A 22,950-nucleotide genomic window follows, 5' to 3' on the forward strand; every position below is an offset into this window, starting at 1 on the left:
CACTAACATTAAACTTTCATATCAAGGCGGGGGCCTCAAACTAGTGTCCTGCAGGCCACATTTGGCCCGCGGGCCGCATGTTTGAGACCCCTGCTATAGACACTCAATATGGGGATCATGTCATATTAATTAATGGCTTTTAATGATTGATTGGTTTTTGTTTTTGAAGACAAGAAACTAAGCACATTTTACAGGATGCTGTACTTTTTTTTTTATACTATTTATTTTTAATATCTTGTCACCTTGTAACATTAAACTTTCATATCAAGACGGGGGCCTCAAACTAGTGTCCTGCGGGCCACATTTGGCCCACGGGCCGTGTGTTTGAGACCCCTGGTTTAAGCCATCGGTCTTACACAAACTCTTTGAAAAGCAAATGCAAACTACGGGTGGAACCTATGAATGTAGCAATCTTCTTTTCTCTTTAAAACTTAGCGGGTGTGATTTATATTTCTGTGCACTAAACAGTACGGATTTTACGGTACTACATATAAAACTACAGTTGCATCCCAATACAAAACTTGCAGTACTTTGCAATAAAGTGACAGTAATTTACAACAAATGATAAATAATTGTGAATCCAGGTCAATAGCCAGTTTGTGTACTTAGCAAGCTCTAGAACTTTCCACTGTTGCTATGTTAACCACAGCTGTCCAACTAAGAATAACCCTTGTTTGCCCTCTGGATGTGTGACCTTGCTTTCCCTAAAATATGTTCTACGGCCATTGTTTCTGAAAGTCGCATCAAAGGGTGAATTATCTCTAACTGTTGTGTGTGCATGTGTGAAAACAATGATTTATGACACAATCTTTTGGATGCGATATCTAATTAACAAAAAAATGCACACCAAAGAACCAATGAGGACTTAAAAGCTGAACAGGAATAGTGATGTAAATACGACTACACAAAGACATGTGCCTGACAGCACAAACTTGTACTCTGTATTAATAATGAGAAACAGTCACAACCACTCCTTTCATCTTGTTATTCCTTCCACATAAAAGCAAGCAGATTGAAAAGGAAACAACCCTTGAAAATCTCATTAATACCCACATAGATTTTCCATCTTCACACATTATTATTTCTGAAATCCAGCCCTTGATACACGGCATTGATTTCTGAGGGTAAATTCAAATTGCGACAGTCAGTAGTCGTGGTAACAATATCTGAGAAGAATATGACCTGCATTTCATCTGAGATTTATCTTCCCTGGAATCGACAGTACCCTTCACCTGACCATTAACCACAAGACACGATAAGAGGTCTTTTCACACTTTGTGTGCTGTAATTATTTGCTGGTGACTTACACAGGAGATATATTGCAGACTGCTGACTTAAGGGGGAGGTACAGTGCCTAACAAAAGTCTTATCACTTATCCAAGCTGTGGGAACAATAGGTGATAACTTCACTTTTAGTTGCTCATTTGGAGTCAAAAATAGCTTATATGAAAGGCAAAAGCCTCTAGATCAGGGGTCTCAAACTCAATTTACTTGGGGGCCACTGGAGCTCGGGTCTGGGTGAGACTGGGCCGCATCAGGTTTTCCCCCCAAAAAAAACAAAAAACCGCATTTATAAATTTTATACTTTTTTAAACGTCCAATTTCCAATTTTCTACAAGAAAAGCTCTGATAAAACATTCCACTGTTCTGAAATATCTTACTTTTTATTTGATTTATTTTTATTTAGATGAAAAATAAATAAACAAATCAAAAATACAGAAAATCAATCAAACAGTAATCAATAAATAAATATAATAATAATAATAATAATAATAAAACGGCAAAAAATAAAAACTTAAAAAAACATAGTTAGTGGGTAGACAAATTATTTTTTTCAGATTAAAATGAACAAAGCATTATTAGAGCCCTGTAGACATGACAAAACACGACTATAGTCACATTTATACTCTTTTTATTTACAACATATTGCGCAACTGCAGGGTCTTGAAACACATGCTAACTCGCAAACTAGAGAGCTAGCGACCTAAACGGTAGCCTTCAAGTTATTTCCTTTAAACTTAAACAGCCAAAAACTTACCACTTCCACACGGATAGGGAGGATAACTATTAACAGTTAATTAACCTTTAACATGAACATTAATCAAACGTAATAATTTTTTCTGGGTACATGATACCATACAGCATCCATATCAAACTTGCGCAGGCCGCACTAACATTATACTTTCATATCAAGGCGGGGGCCTCAAACTAGTGTCCTGCGGGCCACATTTGGCCCGCGGGCCGCATGTTTGAGACCCCTGCTCTAGATTATGCTTATTATAGCAAAATAAAGTCACTGGGTTTTATCATTTAATTATGTCAGAAAGGTCAGATTGTGGACAAAAGCCTTTCCTTTCCTTCCTTCGGAACTTAAGGTCAGGGTGCCTTGGTAGGAAGAAATAATATTGGATATGATAGTGTATGATTTCCATGAGCTTGGAGTACTCCAGTCATATGTCTAAGCAATGACTCCATCTTCATGTTCCAAGCCCATTTCCTCATGTAACCCGAAACATGTTCAATTATGTTTGTGTGGCTGGGAAATCCTAGAGCATCTTGACCTTCTGCACTATCGGGAACTTTGATGTGGAGGCTGGAGTATTAGAAGGAGCGCCATCCCACTGAAGAACTTTGCCTTCTCCTGTGATCTTGGATCCATTCTGCACATCTATGGCTAACCCCCATAATGGATGGAACCACAAGCCATGATATTTTTCCACTAAACTTGACCGTTTTCTGGGTGAATCTTGGGTTCATGCGGGTTCCAAATGGTCTTTTGCAGTATTTGTGGTGATTGGAATGCAGTTTAATGAATTATTCATCAGAAAATAAATAAATACAACCTTGTACCACTTTTCCATTGCCCACCCTTTCTGTAAGCTGTGCGTTTTGGCAAATGCAACACCATTGTTAAGTTCTCTCTACAGTCATGTTGCCCACAACCTTCCAAGTTACAAAAGTTCCTGATCGTGAAGGTCGGGTTTCTGCAGGATTGCCCGGGCCAGTCATCAGACATGAACATTATTGACATGTTTGAGGTTAGATGAGGAAGGAGCATTGGAAGATGAAGCTGAAGAATCTTCATGAAGTCTGGGAGTCATGCAAGACGTCTTTCTTTGTCTTACCATATTTTAAGTAGTTTCAAATAGTTAATATTGTAACTGCTGGGAAGTATGGATGGAGTCCTCCTAGCTCATGGGAGTCATACATAATATTAACTCTTCTTACCAAGGCACCCTGATTTTATGTTCTGAGGTTTTTGTGGCATGTTTGTGCTTTCAAGGGAAAACATTATTTTGGTATGCAACAAGATTTTTGTCCAAGCACAATCTGACCTTTTTGTCCCAATTCAATTATAAAACTCAATGAATAATACAAGACGGTTTTTTGCTATAATAAGCCTAATCTAGGGGCTTTTACCTTCCATTTAAGCCATTTCTGATTGCAAATGAGCAACTAAAAGTGGAGTTGTTATTTATTGTTCATAGGCCCAAAAACAGCTGTAGGCCGCACTTTGCACACCCCTGGTATAAACATCTCAGTTTATTTACCACAGACACACAAATGGGTGGACACCGTCTTGAAGACAGTTGATTGCATATACAATGTAAAATGTCAAACCCACTGCACATACAACAATTAGTCTCTAAGCATAATTGAGAAAAAATAATAGCATTGTTTCCCCTCAAAGCTGTGGCCAGAAATGCACTCAAATCTTTTGCATTCACACTCCATAAATCAAAGATGAATGTTTATACAGCTTGAAAATGATGCAGTCATGTTTTTGTTTTATTAAAAACAAAAGCATGGCACAGTTGATCTGGCATGTTTAAAACATGACTTCAATGGAATAGTCTGCTGCTCAAATATTCATTATTGCTTTAACAAATGATTTGGACTCACAATTTCCCATCCTTGAAAGAGCGGACAAAGATGCTTTCCTTCTTCATTGTGATGTCATCATGGCAGTCAGGGGAGGTGACCTTAGTGCACAGAAACAAGAGACAGTGCAGAGGTCAGACGAGGCAGCTGATGGTGTGTCTGTGTGTGTGTGTGTGTTATTGAAGTCAATATAAGGTGGGGGGTGTTACAGTGTGAGTGAATGACTAGAGGTTTCTGCGAAGGCCAACACAATCTGTATAAGCCCAAGATTGTTTACCCAAGTTGAACAGCACACGGTCAAGAGCCAAACCCAGGGGAGGCTGCACTGCATGGTCCTGCTCTCTTAGTACCATTTACAACACAGTAGCATAACATTCGTTTCTGAATAACACATTTACTCGGGTACCTTTTTTTAGAACAGTCTAACACACACACCATGCGCTAGAGTGCAAGCTAATGAACAAGTTGTATTATACTCCATTAGCAAGGACACGCTATCCAGCTCCATCAGCTGTTGCAAACAACATTTGCCATCTCTTCGGTATGTGCACATTTAGAGGACACAGCAGTGTGTAGTTCCCTGGGCTGTCACAAGGAGGCGGCATGGCGCTCGGTGGCCAGCCCGCCAACAACAACAAACACTGTAGGCGGGGCTCTGCTGACTACACACTTAGAGGGGCAGCTTTTCCCCACCCTCTCCCCCATTCTCCAACATCTAGTAGGGACTCTTGCATAAACAAAGAGGGATTGTCACCATTTCACTGTGTGCTATTGCTGGTGGAGAGTTAAATGTGGGTGGAGACAAAGTTTTGGAAAGAAGAAAAAGATTGTGCCGTATTCTGTAGTGCAAAAATCATGAGAAAGCAGTAGATTTTTTTTTTTTTTTTTTTAAATGTAACAATCCAAAAATGCTTGGCAGCTCCTGGGCTTATTTTTGGCTATCAGCAACTTGCATGTGGCATCCCATAGTGAGTGCTTTCTCTGGCAAAAATCTACGAGGGCTGATGAAAGATAAAACGGCAACAGTGCTCAGCATCTCTGATGCCTGTTACTTCACAGAAGAGGATGAAGAGGAGGACAGTGAGGGAAGCGGCACTGTGAGCTCACCAAGGCAGGATACCACGTGCTCTTCTTTTTATCCCCAGAAGCCACTCCCTCCACACAGACCACCTTGCCAAACAGATCTTCATTCTGCCGCTGATCGCTCTCCTCTTCTTCACTGGAGGATGAAGACAAGTCCTCCTCTTGGCTATGGGATGAGAAAACCAACAACTATTGAGGGGACTACAGAATAAAAAGGCAGTTCATGCATGCACATGAGAACAGTTTTAATAGGCTGTGGTGAGAATGGACTGACGCAACACATTGCAAAACAACCTGTTGATTGTTTAATTATGGAAATAAATGTTTGTTGTTTAGAAAAAAACACTTCCGGGTATCGGGTAAGCCAGAATTCTATCAGATAAAACTATGCCATCACTAGTGTGAATGGTAATACACATAATATGGCAGTGACAGTGCTCCAGGCAGGAATGGAAGCGCATATTAAACGCTTTGCAGACACAATAAACCTTGCAATCCAACCTACATCAGTGTTCTCGGTGTCACTCACTCGCAATGTGCGGCTGTTTTGTTGTACCCGCTTTTTGAGTAGTGACACTGGTTGTACTGCAAGGTGTATAGTATGTGTAGAACATGTAATATGCACTCCCTAAACCGCCTGCAGGTCCATATTACATGTATTATCATTCATAGCCGTGACGCCATAGCTCATAGTCAGATTGGCTGCCCTGTTGTTTTGCGAGACAGCTATTCGCCTGCCTCGAGATCTCGTGACACCCTGAATAATTTATAGTTTTTGGAACATGCCCAACACTCAAAGCTTGAGAGAAACGGGCTGAGGTGGTCTTTGCATAATTCTGCTAACTGAAAAACAAACAGCAACATAAACAAAACCAGCGGTAATAATCTATACCTCAACAAAGTCTTGTGTTAAGCCTTTTAACAGAATGTAGTGGAGTGGAGTATCTTTGGATAGATGAGGCAGCTCATTCAGCCTCTAAATGTGATCATGCAAGCAGCATCAGCGAGCAAACAGATCCCCCACCCTTTCGTTCTCCCTCAGTAGGCCCGCTCTGCTAATCTCTGCACATACACACACACACACACACACACACACATACACACATACGTGCGCACAGTCTGGCATGAACAGTAAATCTGCCTGGCTGCTATTACAGCTACTACACCAACAACACCATGTAAACCATAAATCAAAGTCATTAACAAAAACACTCTTGCTACTCAATGAAGCAAAACTACAGTTTATGTAAAAAAAAGAAAAATTTTCCTTGTATGATGACCGGTCGGAGGGGGGGGGGGGGGGGGGGGGGGGGGGGGGTTAGTTTAGTCACCACTGACAAGATATTAAAAATAAATAGTATAAAAAAAAAATCCTGTAAAATGTGCTTAGTTTCTTGTCTTCAAAAACAAAAACCAATCAATCATTAAAAGCCATAAATTAATATGACATGATCCCCATATTGAGTGTCTATAGCAGGTGTCTCAAACATGCGGCCCGCGGGCCAAATGTGGCCCGCAGCACACTAGTTTGAGGCCCCCGCCTTGATATGAAAGTTTAATGTTAGTGCGGCCCGCGCAAGTTTGATATGGATGCTGTATGGTATCATGTACCCAGAAAAAATTATTACGTTTGATTAATGTTCATGTTAAAGGTTAAATAACTGTTAATAGTTATCCTCCCTATCCGTGTGGAAGTGGTAAGTTTTTGGCTATTTAAGTTTAAAGGAAATAACTTGAACTTATTCTTGATTTGTTTTATTTTTCATCTTATTTTGTGTATAAAAATAAAAAGTAAGACATTTGAGAACAGTGGAATGTTTTATCAGAGCTTTTCTTGTAGAAAATTGGAACCAAAGCCAAGTTTTTAAATTTCTTTTGTTTTTAATAAATGCGTTTGGTTTTTTTTTTTTTTTTGAAAACCTGATGCGGCCCAGTCTCACCCAGACCCGAGCTCCAGTGGCCCCCAAGTAAATTGAGTTTGAGACCCCTGGTCTATAGACTCACCGTTTCCCATACACTCATATTTGATGGCCCGCCACAAATAAATTTGGACCACCACAAATAGATTTGGCGCTACCCGTTAAGAATTCTCACACTCGACTTTTGTAATGTTTTACTGATGTTCTGATATCACTATAGTGGGAATAAAAGCAACTGTACTGCTGGGTTTATTTAGTTAAGTGTCTGACAAATGTGCTTTTACTGATTTAAGACTACAGTTAAGATTAATATCCACTATAAATGCACATAAGATGCTGATATTGAGTTTATTTCAGTAGATTTGAGAATGACAAGAAAAACAAGACCTTGACTTGTGTTTTTTGTAGGTAACTAAAGTAAAGCAAATCGATACACCAGTTTCAGGGTTTAATACTCAGCGGTACCTGTCCACCCTCACTCATAAAGCCATTATAAAAAGGAAGTTGTCCAGTGGAGTGTGTGTGTGGGGGATGTGGTCCCATATTTCAAAATGCAAATATTGACATGCAGATGTGTCATATCCAATTACGCAAAGGATATGATGACAGATAAAGTGCTGTCCTGCAGGAAAAAATAGAACTGGTTCTACATGAAACATATGCACAGATGTTCTATTCTACCTACTAAAGAAAAATGTAGTTCTCCGTTGAAACCATGTTGTCTCATTTAGTGGAAATTTCTATATCCAAAATCAGCAGTTGGTGGCAGCTCCATATTTTGCGCATCTAAGGTAAGTGGATGAAAGCATATTCATTTGAGTATCATCTAAACCCACACACACGTCAGTCAACAGAGGACTGCTCTGTGATGCGACTGTTCCAAACGGTTAAAAGACATTTATCAGATCAATCAGCGTTGACTGTGCATTACGTCCTCCGAGACCATGACTTAAAACTAATGCTTTGTATGTTGTCAGTAATCTCTATTCAGGCATAATTTTAACACTTGTAAAAGATTCTAGTGTTGAGGAAGACGAGCCAAAGGTGCCAAAGTGTAGCTGAGACTCTTCCAAGTCAATATTGCGTCAATGCCATTAGCAATGGTGTCTGGATGAGATTATTAAGTAGAGTGTGCTCTTTATAATCGCAGTGATGTCCACTGCCAAAACCCTGAAGCAGTTTCTTTTCCCACAAGAAAAGCGTAGTCTGAAGTAAGCATATCAGAACATAACACACCCACCCAAAACTGAGTGGATTTTCCTGCTCCCGGCCCCAGAGATGTTTAAAAAGAGATGGAAATGAGAGTAAGTCTTTGCTATCCGAATACTTTGGATAAGGGGGAGTCTCTTTCTGAACAGTGCGGGTTGGCAGAGAACTCACATCATTTCCATCTGCATCACTGGCTTCTGCCACAATTTGAGTGACGCTTGAATGATACAAAAAAGAACTGAGGAGGGTACTCACATTGGGTTGGATCGTCTGCCCCTGTTACCCTTCTTGCCTATGACAGGTGTGCCAAAGTGCTCAGGGTTGGTGAGGGGAAGTCTGTCGAGCGTCTGCAGAGGAAGCAAACAACAGTAAAGTGAAAGCGAGTATACGGTATTTACATGACAACTAGTCTCACAGAAACCTGTCCACTCAAATAATGTATGTATACATACAGTATTTCACAAAAGCGTATTTCAGAAACCACTTTATTATATCCTTGAGGGACAATACTACATTAAAATATAACAATGTAATCAGTGCGCAACTTGGAAAGCGGCACATATTTGCTCTCCTATGAAAGTCAACAAACAGCCATTACTGTCTAAACAGCTGGCAACACACGGGAGTACACCTCACAGCGAACATGACCATGGTGTCAATATTTGGGATGAATTAGAAAAATGGCTTAGTTAAAGTAGCTCTATTGCAGGAAGAACACTCTTAAAACATGCAATTATAATAATAATAATAATATAATAAAATAAAAATAACATTACATAAAAAGACTTTCATATTATAGTGTATAACATATATTAGTTATATAATGTAAAATAGTATAATAGTTTGGGAAACTATAAATAAATAAGTACATTAACAGTTCATACAAGGGCTGGATGTGATGTGGAATGAATGAAGTCCTATAGCGTTCACTGTGGGAATGGAACTGGAGTCATGTCCGTTACTAAGTAACGTGTTACAGACATCATTACCCAGGAACATTTCCAGGTCAAAACAGCAAAATTATTTTATAATTCAGCCTCTCATCAACATAGGAACGAGTTCTGGCTGAGCAGATAGTTGAGAACGATGTCAACGACCCACCGCCACGTCATCACCAGAAGTGAGCTTTGGCAACAAGCGAACATAATATGTGAATATTTCAACAGACATGACGTACCTAAATCAACATTATCCTGATATTTTGTTGTCTTATACTCCATATTGACTAATTAATTAAGACATTCAGTAAGACATTCCGACTTGGCGTGATGTAATGTCATGTGGTTCCGTCTGTGTGCCCGTTCAAAGTATATTATATATACTATACACTAACTCGGCACAGGCTGCACGGCGGACGAGTGGTTAGCTCGGAGACCCGAGTTCAATTCCACCCTCGGCTATCTCTGTGTGGAGTTTGCATGTTCTCCATGTGCATGCATTGGTTTTCTCCGGGTACACCGGTTTCCTCCCACATTCCAAAAACATGCTAGGTTAATTGGTGACTCCAAATTGTCCATAGGTATGAATGTGAGTGTGAATGGTTGTTTGTCTATATGTGCCCTGTGATTGGCTGGCGACCAGTCCAGGGTGTACCCCGCCTCTCGCCTGAAGACAGCTGGGATAGGCTCCAGTATCCCCCGCGACCCTTGTAAGGATAAGCGGTAGAAAATGAATGAATGAATAAATTAATGAATAATTCGGCACAGTGTGGGCCGAACTTTTAAAATATAGATAGTATGAAATTTGTCATAGAAGCACATAATGGATAAAATAGTTGTCAGACATTGGATACCAAAAGGCAATACTCCCTAAAGATTTAGATTGAGCACACACAGTGTTTACATTTCTCATATTTGCTGTGATATCAGTTGGTTCTGAAAATATGCTAAACACCAGCGTGAGACTGATTGAATTTGTGATTTGCCTTCAAGTGCTAGAAAGAAACAAAGTAAAGAAGACAGATGCTGGCCCTGAACAAAAAGCAAAGAATATACAGTGCAACATAAAATGGGGGCCAGTGTTTGTCCAAAAGGTGCATGGCAGCTTGATACTTGCCTCACTCTCTGCAAAGTGACGGGCGCCTTTAAGGCAGAGGGAGGAACGTCTTAATGTTTTCTCGTCACCATCGTCAAACACTGCAGAGGTAACCATACAAAAGACAAAACCATGACATTGCTGTGCCAGAAAGCAAAGCACAATACCACAGACAATTAAACATCAATTTAGCACATATTTGAGTGAGGTAAAGGTCAAAATGTACAACTTTATTTGCTATTTCTTCAATGATATCAGCACCTGTGGAGGAAAACGATGTGCAGCCGTGACGTATGTATTTCTTTTCCCACGGAGAAAAGAAAAGAAAGAATGTGTATACAGAAGATGTTTTCCAAACAACAGAAAAGTCCCAAGGGCACACTTAAGTAACTGGCAGCAGCTAAATAGACTGTGGAGCTGGTTACAGCTTGAGTAGATTTTGTTGGCGGGAAAAACACACACACTAACGAGACATGTCAATCATTTTAAATGTAATCATTGCAGTTATGCAACACGGAAATGGTTTTGAGCGTTAACTTGGATATGGTTACCCTCAAAGGCTGTGAAAAACAAAATTTGCCTTTCCGTATGAATGATTATGATCATCCTTAGCATCCAATAGCACTGCATCAGATGTGATCAACTATCTGGCTTTGCTATTTTGCCACAGTTGCACTTCTCTCATTGCTGTTTTTGGTTGAATCAGTCTGGTGTTTTCACAGGGAAGACCTGCAGTGCATAATAAGGAAATAGACACAGTTCACTAATAGCGATGCAGTGAGCAGGTAAAAAGGCCAGCTGTGTCCCCAGGGACTTGGTCAAGAGCAAAAGTAGATCTACAGGAGAGTAAATATTGAAGCCCATCTGCACTGAATAAAAAGAAGCAACTGTTCAAGATGATCTTAAACATAAGTACTCATCCAAATAATTGGAAATTCTAATGTCAACCCTAGAAAATGATGACATTTTGACAATTTTGTTGCTGTAATTATATTCCATTATAATGGCATATCATTATAACAAATAACGTTTTTAATAACAATGACTCACCGACTGTGTAAATACTTGCGTCAGTCAGCTTATTGATTGTGGCCTCCTGGTAAACTCCATCCTGGTTCTTCACTTCGACAATAGCACCCACCTGTGGGACAAAACAGTTGGCTTCTTAATAGAGGTCTTACACCGCTGTGCTTTTCCTTGGCCGCCCCGCCCCACAGCCGTGGCACGACAGCCACAGCCGTCCACAGCCGTGGTGAGATTTGAGCGGCCAGCCGTCATCCGTCCGAACAAGCGCAAAAATTAAATTACCTCTTTTCAGCTCAAGATAGTATAAATTGTGTGAAAAAGATGATATAAGGAAGGATTATGGACAATAAAGGTGACCTTTCAAGAAACAAATGAGGCTATCAATATTTTTTAAATATTAGTTTTCCATAGCCGTGGCCACAGTTGTGGCCATGTTCTTGAGATTTCTTCAGCCCGCCCCGCCCCATTAGCCGAGGATTCCGGCCAGCCGTGGGGCCAGCCGCTCCGTGTAGACCTCTACTTCTTAACCAAACAAATCCTATTACCGTACTGACCAGAATATAGGATGGTACAGCCGTGGTAGTCTTATAGCCAGTGTGTACAGGATTATCCATGCATCCATATCATCAGGTGGCGCTATGCAGCTTACAACAAACAGACCATAATGAGGCCTATGAAGAAATACATCATGTAGTTCACTGATATTGAAATGATTTTTTTTTTGGTCATTGATTTATTTTGTAAAGTGGAGTCCTCTTCTATTTGCATATATTGAAATATAGTTTGATGTACATGTAGCGAGGTATTCCATATGACGCAAACTCAAATGACACATCATGTGGTGTCATTTGAATCAAAGCCAAAAGTTCAGGAAAAAGAATCATCCATCCCAGCTCACCTTTAAAGGGCCTTTGATGCTTTCATCGTGGACCTCAGCTGTGGAGAGATTTGCTTTAAAGGTCACCTGAGGAGGAGGGAGGCAATGAAGAGGATCGTCAGCGAATGGAATGATGTATCAATTCTGGAACAATAGCGACTGAGAGCCAAACAGGTTTGTAAACAGAAATTAGAACTGATATAAAAGTATGAGTGTCGTTTCACTCAGCAGCAATGACATGTTTAGACTGTCGACCCCCTACCATCCCCCTACAGAATATGTTTACAATCAAAAATCACTTTTGAAGGGAAATCTAAGCATCTAAGCATGTTCTGTTGAACTAGTAGGCCACTAGTTCAATAGAATAATTTTGCTGTTGCTGTGATTTGTGAGGATGATATAGCTCTGATTTAGTCTTAATCTGAACGCTTACAAAATCATATTACATAAATATTACCTTATAACAAGCAGTAGCAACTACATCAGATATCTCTTATAAGCTTCTGGTTCAAACACCGAAGATCTTAGTTCAATGCAAGTTCACAAGATTTAATTACTGATATGAACAATAAAAAAACCTACAAGGAAGAGTGTGGCTTCTCAAACTCTCGGGTCATAAAGTCAGATTCGCACATTTGCATTTATTTACTATATATATATATATATATATATATATATATATATATATATATATATAGAAGTACATTTGTTATTTAGATATATGCCACCTTTGTAAGCAGTTCCCACCCAGGTATTATATCAATGTAATGTGAAAGCTATATCAGTGTGATTAGGTTGAATTTTGGCCAATCTTTAAATGACAGAAATAATTTCCATAATTAGTTGTGACTTCTATAATATAATCAGCAGCAACCTTTTTCATTTTCAGACAAAAAGCACCAGCTGCGAGGATCTACATGAGGTTTCTCTGTGAAAAATCAGTGCGTTTTGCCAAGCTCTGTCTCAACACAGTCAGTTACTACGGTGCCAAAAAAACATGTCCCACTCCAATAATGACTGTCAGTCACCTCTGCAGCAAAATGCTTGTAAAGACAGCAGTTCTGAAGGAGTCCGGTGCTGGAATACTGACAGGCAGATGTAGGTCAACTGAACACAGCACAGCTTTACTTGTGCCATACTGATCCATGTGCGTACACTGGCCCAAATTACAATCCTGAGGAATCTGCTCATAATTGTCGGTACGGTGACAGAAAGCAAGCCTTCAGGTAGTACATTTGCTATGCTCCCCGTCCATTTCGAGTGTAGCAACAGCAGAAAAAGCAATCGAAAGCTAGCTTAGAGGGACGGATCAAGACAACAAATGAAAGTAACAGAGATGATGTTGAACCACGGTCATGTAATAAGAGCTGAGCTTCCAGGGGCTGGGTTTCATCAGATATGGTGAGAATCACATTCCTTCTCTTGCAATACAAGAAGTCTTTTCAGCACCTGGGAGGGTACAAAGGTTGTACATCAATAACATCTGACCTGTCTCACAACCCAGTGTTACTTCCAACTGAGACCTTTAGCTGTTGTGCCACTAACACTAAGGCAGGGCTCGACAATAACGATGTACCGATGGCCCGGGGCAAGTTAAAACAAAATTGGGGCAAGTAAATCCAATCAGTGATATTCCCGTCGGGCAAGTGTACTTTGGAATGCCATACTGCCAAGAGTTTTTTTAAAAGCGGTTCTTGTTGGGTGTTGGTAAAACACGGACTGCGTAATTCCGGTGGTAATTTGCAAACCAATCCTTGAAAATCTTGAAATGGACCAATCAGAATCGTTTATTTAGGCCGCGGTCCAGGTCCGCGTTTTCCCCAAACCCGTTCTTGTTCGCGATCAACCAATCAGCAATCATTTGACTAGGAAAACATCTATCATGGCGTCCCTGCCAACATGGTCTAATTCTTCAACAACTTGTGAAGGAAAACAGCAAAAAGTGATGAACCAGTGCCTCCTAAACAAGTATTTTATTAGCGGCAGCAAATCAAATGATGGCACAGGTGAGTGAATCACATTGCTGTGACAATTTGAAGTGGTCACAATGAAACACCACCGATTAGATCCAATACCAAGTGCTGATTTTGCACAAGCTACAAAATCTAGCGCTTCCATTTCTCTGTGTATTTTTCACAAATTATTGTTTGACCGTTGAGCATTTTTTTCTGGATCAAAAACACTTTACTAGTACACAAATGTGTCTATTCAATAATGTTTCATTGTGGTGCACAACTTATAAAAGGCAAAGTGCCTAGAAGTCTCTTGACAATCCAGATTTCCATGCAACGTCATGATCTATGTAGGAAAACAACCACAAGAAATGATAATCATTTCATCTTTATTTGAGATTCTCATGTGATGCCACAAAAATGAGATGATATCATTATGGCAGTCTTTTCATTTTACATGGGGCAAGTTCGGGCAAGTTCGGGCAAGTTCAGGCAAGTTCGGGCAAGTAGTTGGGCACAATCACCCTGAGTCATTTTAATCCTGACGACCTTGGTTCACTTCCTCGTGAACTTCGGTACAGGTTTAGTTGACTTGAACTCAAATGTAAATGCTACACAACACCAAAGACGGGAACGGGTGTTAAAAGGCAGAAAAAGCCATGGATAAATTGGTATTGGAAGAGCGCTCTCTGTTGTTTGTCCCTGGGGTATTCAAGCCAGCAGACAGAATTTTTGTTTGGAATATTGGAGTTTCGTCTCGTAATATATTCATGAACTTCCAACCAAGTTGTGCCTTGCATGTGTTTTTAATGCACACACAGCCTTTGGTCAGGCGATAAAAAAAAGCCAGTGTGAGCGCGAAGCACTAAGCCAACCCTACCATTTTTCCTTTGTTCCTGTATTGCACTGAAAGTGTAAAACTAAATTTAACATGGAAAATCCCATTCAACATTCCATTCAGACCTTTACATCTCTGTCAAACATAAATCAGTACAGGTGATTTCCAAAAAAGTAATTGTGGCACACTTGAAAATAGTGTCCACATTGGTTTAATTTTGTGTTTGAAATAATATACTATTTGAAAGTATGGTGATTATTAATAGTTCTGAGATGTTATTGTACTATGCATTACTGACATTCGTGGATTTGCAGTTTGTGTGGTTTGGTGCGAGGCGGAACCCTTTGTATCTCTCCAGTTGCAGCTATACAGAGACACTTCCTGGGTGATTTGATTCCGTAAAACAAGTAAACGTTATAGAGAAAGTTCGTTGAAAAACATCAAAGACATAACCGCTACTCCGGCTACTGAACTGTGGTTAGATCGCCACCCAGTGGAATTGCAGGGTATTTAAATGGCCATAAAATGGTCTAATTTGTATATAAGTTGGTTACAGTAGGTTACCAGGATACATTATCATATGTTGCATATTTTGACAGTTGCGCCAGTAATCTTTGGGATTTAAAGATATTTTAGCAAAATGTGAACATTTTGATAACACATATGTCACTACGTAAGCATATTGTAAAATACATTAAAAAGGGTTGTTATAATAAACAAATGTAATTAAAGGCGATATGTGCCAAAACACATGTGATTAATCACAAGGAAATTAAATTACCTGGAAATGTGCAATGATAAGTAATTGAGAATGGGAATGCTAATAACTGGAGTCATTTGAAGATGTGTATTTTGTATCCGAGTTTGTGCGTGTGTTAAATAAAGAGACGTAATTTGCAAGGGAATGCCATGCATCGTCCTCACTCTGCTGTCCTGCCTGTATTCCAATTCCTATCTTCTATTCTATATCTGCGTTACGGTGCCAAAGCTTGGGACCCGTAACATAATCATGAATGAAATATATGTGGGTGATTCTTTTGAATGGGGTGCCATCTAGGGTGCCATCACTTTGAGATACATGACACACAAACTCCAGTTATTTGAGGCTACAACCATATAAAAATATGCTGTAAAAACATTGAATGAACAGGGGAAGCAGTGTTGAGTACTTAAAAAAACAATCACGTCAATTTCAGCCTGTGTGGGCATCGACGTTTAGTGACAGCAACAGTTTGTCATAATGACGACGAATGAAATAATACAAAACAGAACTTGTGTTTCAGCTGTGATTTCTGAAATATAACGCTTATTTGTGCACCAAATGCATTTTGCTGCATTCAAAACATGTAGTTTGACCATAATTGAGCAGGACTATACAATATGCAAATGAGCTGACATTTCCATTGACACCCAATGTAAAGTTCAGAGTACAGTTGCACCTCAGTTAACATTAGCGCACTTTTCGGTTGACATTCAAAATATTTCCCAATTTTTTTCAATTAAAAAAAATTGTAAATATTTTTTTTTTACAAAAGTGCAAATCAGTGAGCATTTTATGTATAAATGTTGCAACTGACATTTGAGTAAATAGCGCCCTGCTGCTATGAAATATACTCAAATGTGATATTCATGTTACTTGTTTTCTTCATAAACTAAAACAGAACAAGTGATGCTTTATTTTAATATGAAAGGTGGTCAGAAAATTTGTGTTTGCTATGTCATGATTGGGTTAGCCCTTTCAGGAGAATGACCCCTATATAAGATGTGGCTGCAGGAACTATAACCACATACAGTACACATCGAATATTCCATGACATGCGTGCTAATATTGTCTAGAAAAATACAGCATACTAAATGTATTCCACAATGTCGTCCTTGCTCATCATGCATGTACTTATTGTTTCACAGTAGGTAAAATCAACATGGGGCTAATTGACTTTTAACAAGCCTTCGAGTGAAGAACAGCATCCCAAGACGGAATGTCACACAAACCTTTCACTCGAATCACTCAAAGGACCCCGTGCCAGATGCTGCATCCATCAACTTGTTAAACAAGCAGATCGAGATTAATGATCTACATAGTAGGAACTCATTAGAGTGGAATATTCAGAATCAGAAACATAGTCTGCATGGCCAAATGACAAAGACACTTTTTGATTCTTAATGGTGCGGCATTGGAGGCAAAAGGCTCCATCGTTTAACGTGAATTTATGGCGCGCCGGCATGGCAGATCAATGTTCTTTTGTCTCGACAGGATGAACTACAGTACACTGACACAGTCAAAAGCCATCATCTAGTCTTTGTTCCTCCCACACACTAGCAAGACAGACAAGTGATCTACCCCCCCTCTATTGTATTAACCAGATGCTGGGCCCCACTGGGGAATGATAACGATACAGTACAGTGCGTATCCTGCAAAGACATCAACAAAGCATGAACGTAATGGGGGAGGGACTACATTTGAGCTGCCATACGCGCTGAGGGTGTGGGTGAGATGGATGCCTGAGGTCCTAATGGGTACCTGGTGGGCTAGACTAGATCCTGCATCTGTCTCATCTGGGCCCGAGGACGTTTCTACAACTGCCTCTCCAACTATCACTAGTAACGTATAAAAAGTATTTTTAAAAATAGATCAAAGACACACCTTTTTAATCAGGCTTTTACCTAATATTTTTTAATTTTTACGTTTTTATCTTCTGTGATTGGCTGGCGACCAGTCCGGGGTGTACCCCGCCTCTCGCCTGAAGACAGCTGGGAAAGGCTCCAGCACCCCCGCGACCCTTGTGGGGAAAAGCGGTAGAAAAAGAATGTTTTTATCTTTTTAGTCCTATTTTATGCTTTTAGTTTTTAGCTTTTAACTCCAGTGTTTCCTCAGGGTTGGTCCTCCACACTGGGGGCTGTGTCGGGTCTGCTGAGGGGGTGCCATCCTTGGGTCCCTTCGACCCGGCCGGCTGGGGGTTCCTCCCTTTAATGTGGGGGTCCGCCCGTCTGTCGGAGTCGGGGGCCCGGGTGCTGGTCCCCCGATGACACGGCCTGCGGCTCCTCCCAGTGTGGACGGCCCCAAAGGTGATCCTCAGTGCCATGCCATGTCTCCCTACTGTGTGTGATTGTGTGTGTGTGTGTGTGTGTGTGTAGTATGGAAGGTGGAAGGGAGGGGCTTTCTTAGTAATTGTTTTTAATTCTGTTAAGCAATTTGAGTTGCATGTCTTTGCAGGAAAAGTGCTCTACAAATAAAGTTGATTTGATTTAACCTCAGGTAGCGCTTCACAGTGCAAAGGGTAACAACAACCTCCAGCACAAGAAAACAGTTTCAACCACTGCACTGTTATTTGAACATGACCACATCATCATCTCTAAAGTGAGCATGTGTTTGTATGGATGTGCTGAAAGTGAAACTGATTTAAAATCACTGATGCTAATTAAGCCTTGTGATCCACGGGAGTGCAGACAAACCATTTTAATATTACATCAGAGGCAGGCTTTGAAATGTGTCTTACCTTCGCCTTGACTAGCCGCTTGGCAGTCTTAATCTTGGCCTCACAGAAAGCCCCTCTGTACTTGGCACTCACATCTGTCCCCACAGTCAAGTAGGGGGGCTCCTCCAGAGTCTGATGAAACACAGCAGAATAACATTTAAATCCAAGACACTTTCCATATTATAATACATATATGAATTATATATACAGTCATCCCTCGCCACTTTGCACTTTGAATTCCGCAATTTCACTCTCACGGTTTTTCAAAAATATATTAACTCATTCAATGCCAGACATTTTCTCACAGAAGAGCGCTCCATGACAGTTTTGGGGCATTTTTGCTGAACTTTCAAGACCCACAGAGAATATTGAGTTTTATGACTATATAAACATTGAAACAATGTAAAGAACGTAAACTTAGACATAGACTTTCTTTATTGTCATTGCACAATAACACAGAAGTGAAATTGCCAACGGAATGTCTTTGCCTAGCTCCTGTGTAATAATAATAAATAATAAATAATAAATAATAAATAATAAATAATAAATAATAAATAATAAATAATAAATAATAAATAATAAATAATAAATAATAAATAATAAAATAGATAATAGATAATAAATAATAACTTTTGACTCTAATTTCATTAAAAAATCTAGCCTTTTTAAATTGACAGTAGAACAGAGGGTGGTTTCAGCAAAAACATTAATAATAATTATTAATTAACAATTAATTAATAAATAAACATTAAGAATAATAAAACATTACTAATTTTGACATAAAAAAATGAGAAAATGAGCTATTCTGCTGAGAAGCAAATTCAAGCAGAACAGTGACTTGCATCACATTTTGGTATTTTAGTAACACCTCAAACATCGGAACAGTTGTTTACATCTGTGAAACAACAAAAACAACACAGGAAAAAAAAAAGATTTTGATGACAAAATCACTACATTTATTCACAGATATAGAACATAACATTACAAAATAATATTCTATTTACCGATGTTTACATGTGTTTGAACTATTTCCAGATGTGTGCATGTGGGTGGTGTATATCTAGATCAACAGCATCGTCATCAACGTCACCCGTACCCTTTGCGATCGCAACTGATCCACAGCCAGATAAAGTCATTTTTGTCTCTGCTGGACTCATCGCCATTTCCCTCTCTCAGTGAACAATTCGCCAATTTCTGTGTTCTTCACATCCAAGCTGTTGCTGCTGATTGGAAAAAATAGAACTGTTGCCCCCTGCTGGGACAGAAATACATTGCCTACACGTCTCAAATTCACACACAAGATGCATAAGACTTTGATCTGTAGATCCCACAAAAAAGCAAAAGACGACGATAGTCAAAAGTCTTTTGCGGTCTGTTACTTTTTGAAAAGACTTCAATTATCAGTCATAAATACGCATATTTAAGCAGCAATTATGGATTTTTTGTCTAAATCATCAACCATAAAATGGCTAAATGTATAAATATACAAATGTATGTATCGTGTAGTACTCTGCACCAGTCTTTGTAATGTTACTGTAATGTTTGATGAGACACACAAGCACCAGAATTGATGATCTGAGTAAGCTTTTAATGCATGTTTACATTATCTCACAACATCACAATAAACCCTCACAAAGCTACTGTTGTGGTCATAACCCCACACCAAGCTAAAATTCAATTCCAAACTCCCAACGTTGCTCCCTGTCAACCCCCTAGAACAGGGGTCTCAAACTCAATTTACCTGGGAGCCACTGGAGCTAGGGTCTGGGCAAGGCTGGGCCGCATCAGGTTTTTAAAAAAAATGCATTTATTAAAAACAGAAAAATATACAAACTTTTTCAATGCTTTGGTTCCAATTTTCTACAATAAAAGCTCTGATAAAACATTCCACTATTCTCAAATATCTTAATTTTTATTTTTCTGCACAAAATAAGATGAAAAATAAATAAACAAATCAAGAATAAAGAAAATCAATCAGTAATAAATAAATATAATAATAATAAAACGGAAAATAATAAAAACTTAAGAAACCACATATAGTTGGTGGGTAGACAAATTATTTTTTTCAGATTAAAATGAACAAAGCATTATTAGAGCCCTGTAGACATCACAAAACACAACTAAAGTCCCATTTAAACTTTTTTATTTACAACATATTGCGCAACTGCAGCGTCTTGAAACATGTGCTAACTCGCAAACTAGAGAGCTTGCGACCTAAACGGTAGCCTTCAAGTTATTTCCTTTAAACTTAAATAGCCAAAAACTTACCACTTCCACATGGATAGGGAGGATAACTATTAACAGTTATTTAACCTTTAACATGAACATTAATCAAACGTAATAATTTTTTCTGGGTACATGATACCATACAGCAGGCCGCGGGCCACACTAACATTAAACTTTCATATCAAGGCGGGGGCCTCAAACTAGTGTCCTGTGGGCCACATTTGGCCCACGGGCTGCATGTTTGAGACCCCTGCCCTAGAACCTCTCTGAACACATTTACTGCAACACACACAAACATGAGTATTATTTATGCCTTAAATGCCTTATTTTCTGTTAATGTGTCTACTAATCAAGATTCCTTTTATAAGTAAGGAAATTCCCTTTGCAATTTGCAGGATTGTCACAATCGGATCTGGAACCATTTACCCGCGATAAACGAGGCATGACTGTATCTGAATTAAGCTTCCTCCATCCCGGTCACTGCCGTTGTGGCCTTTGGCAAGGCTTTGGCGGCTACGTTTCTGTCAATTTACCGCAGGCCAGCTGTGACTACAGATGTAGATTATGTAGATTATTATCATATTCAACCTAATGACAGGTGTATTCTGAAAGCTCAGGTAGGAGGATGCATTACAAACATTGCTTGGCCAAGGCCAGCAACACATAACCCATCCCTGCTCAGTGAATCATCCATGGAAAACGCATACCATCTGTTGTGGGTATTTGAAAAGAAGCCACTGAGGGAGCAAGTAAAAAGGCCACTACACTCCTGCCTGCTTTGAGACTACAAAAAAAGAGAAGTGCTCATAAAGCAACTCCACTAGCTTTCGGTCATCACTGGATGATTATCTCCTCCAATGAAAGGTCGACGCACAGAGAAAACATTTTGTGCGTGGGTGAGGGAAGACGATGCTTGTGTGGTTCTAAGTGTTGAAAAAAAGGGGGCCAAATAGTGATATAAGAATGAATGAAGGGCTGGCACACACAGTCCAACATAATTCTTACAGGCATACACTTGGCCGACCCTTCCTGGCAGCTGTTAACTTTTAGACTTCCTTGTTGACACTGTGGAAATAATCACTGAGCAAAACAAGAGACATTGATCTCCACAAATTCATCAAGTGCATGGATGCCCCGTGGAGTTGTCAATGTTGCATTGTTATACGGGAGACATTTGAGCAGTCTCCAGGCATTTTCATCCAAGCTTTTGTCCAATAATAGATATAATAATATTGCGTTGCTTGTCTGAATACACAGTATATCCTGATCTTGTTTAGTTTATTGTAACCCGGGGAGCTCATACAAAGCCAGCAGTTGCAATAACCTTCTCCACCCCAGTAAACATCAACTACATGTAAGAAAAGCCTATGGAATAGGGAAACTATAGTAGCTAGATGACGCGCTAAAATCCCAAAAAACAGATCATTTACATTAGCCTAGTTTGCATCTTTATTCCTAAACTACAATTAAATCTCAATTTGAACTAGAATAATTAAAACCTAATGGAACTATAAATGGAATCCTGTGAAATACTACAGCAGTGTTTTTCAACCTTTTTTGAGCCACGGCATGTTTTTTACATTGGAAAAATCTTGTGGCACACCACTAACCAAAAATGTTACAAAATGTCACCACGACCTCACACGTGCATCAATAAGTCTATTGGAGGAACAAGGTAGGTGTTGCCACACGGACCAATATTACATTGCTCTGCCAGTCTTTACACCACAGACACTCCACAGTAGCCATGTTTTTACATGACCACTTTTTCTCTTTCCGAATGACCTTTCGGGAAACAATGGTATCCATAGAAAGGAATATTCCAATCTCTTGTCTACATGCGCCGTGAAAATCAAACAGAATAGTCAATAGGGCATGCCCAGTAAAACGTAAACATCAACATCACGTGATACCGGCTTCCCCAAGTTATTCTTTCACTTGTTGGAATAACTCCGTATTGCCAGTTTTTCGTCTGTCCAGTCTTGAAATTTAGTTTGAATCAAAAACAAACTTTGCTTAGTCCAGTGCCGATTGCTGGCCTCCATTTTTAAAAGTGAAGAACGTCTGGATCTGCGTGTTACGTCATATCTGAGCATGCGCTGAAAGAACGCACCCGGGATAAATTTAAACAGGAAAAGATCAAATTCAATCTTGCTAATATTTTATAATTCAACTCGGGACATGTTTTATATAGATATATATTTTCTTTTTTAATAAAACTGGACTTATGAATAAAGTATAGAAGGGTTTAGATTCACGAAAGCTGCTTGCCAACCGCCAATAAACAACAGAAGAAGAAAAACACCACAAAGAAGAACGCACCCTGACAACTTTCCGTTTGAGCGGGTACAAGATACCTCAATCGGATTGGTTAAAGGAATATTCCATCCCTGTTCAATTCTTTCCGTTTGAGCAAATAAACCAAATG

At 39.5% G+C, this 22,950-nt stretch overlaps 1 protein-coding gene across 2 annotated transcripts in view; it reads right to left on the reverse strand.

Annotated features, from left to right (window-relative positions):
• The window catches only part of arid4b (AT-rich interaction domain 4B), a 53,261-nt gene that overhangs the window by 15,810 nt on the left and 14,501 nt on the right, over positions 1-22,950 (reverse strand). For both annotated transcript variants that reach the window (XM_058058069.2, XM_058058070.2), the window contains exons 3-9: positions 18,318-18,428; positions 12,052-12,117; positions 11,178-11,268; positions 10,149-10,228; positions 8,349-8,440; positions 4,990-5,131; positions 3,904-3,983 (exon numbers count right to left, since the gene is read on the reverse strand). In XM_058058069.2, coding sequence (XP_057914052.2) covers positions 3,904-3,983; positions 4,990-5,131; positions 8,349-8,440; positions 10,149-10,228; positions 11,178-11,268; positions 12,052-12,117; positions 18,318-18,428 — 662 coding nt within the window. The remainder of the gene's footprint in view (positions 1-3,903; positions 3,984-4,989; positions 5,132-8,348; positions 8,441-10,148; positions 10,229-11,177; positions 11,269-12,051; positions 12,118-18,317; positions 18,429-22,950) is intronic.

Source organism: Doryrhamphus excisus, linkage group LG20 (genome assembly GCF_037039965.1).
Source record: "Doryrhamphus excisus strain RoL-2023G ecotype Guam linkage group LG20, RoL_Dexc_Guam_v1.1, whole genome shotgun sequence".
Lineage (NCBI taxonomy): Eukaryota > Metazoa > Chordata > Actinopteri > Syngnathiformes > Syngnathidae > Doryrhamphus > Doryrhamphus excisus.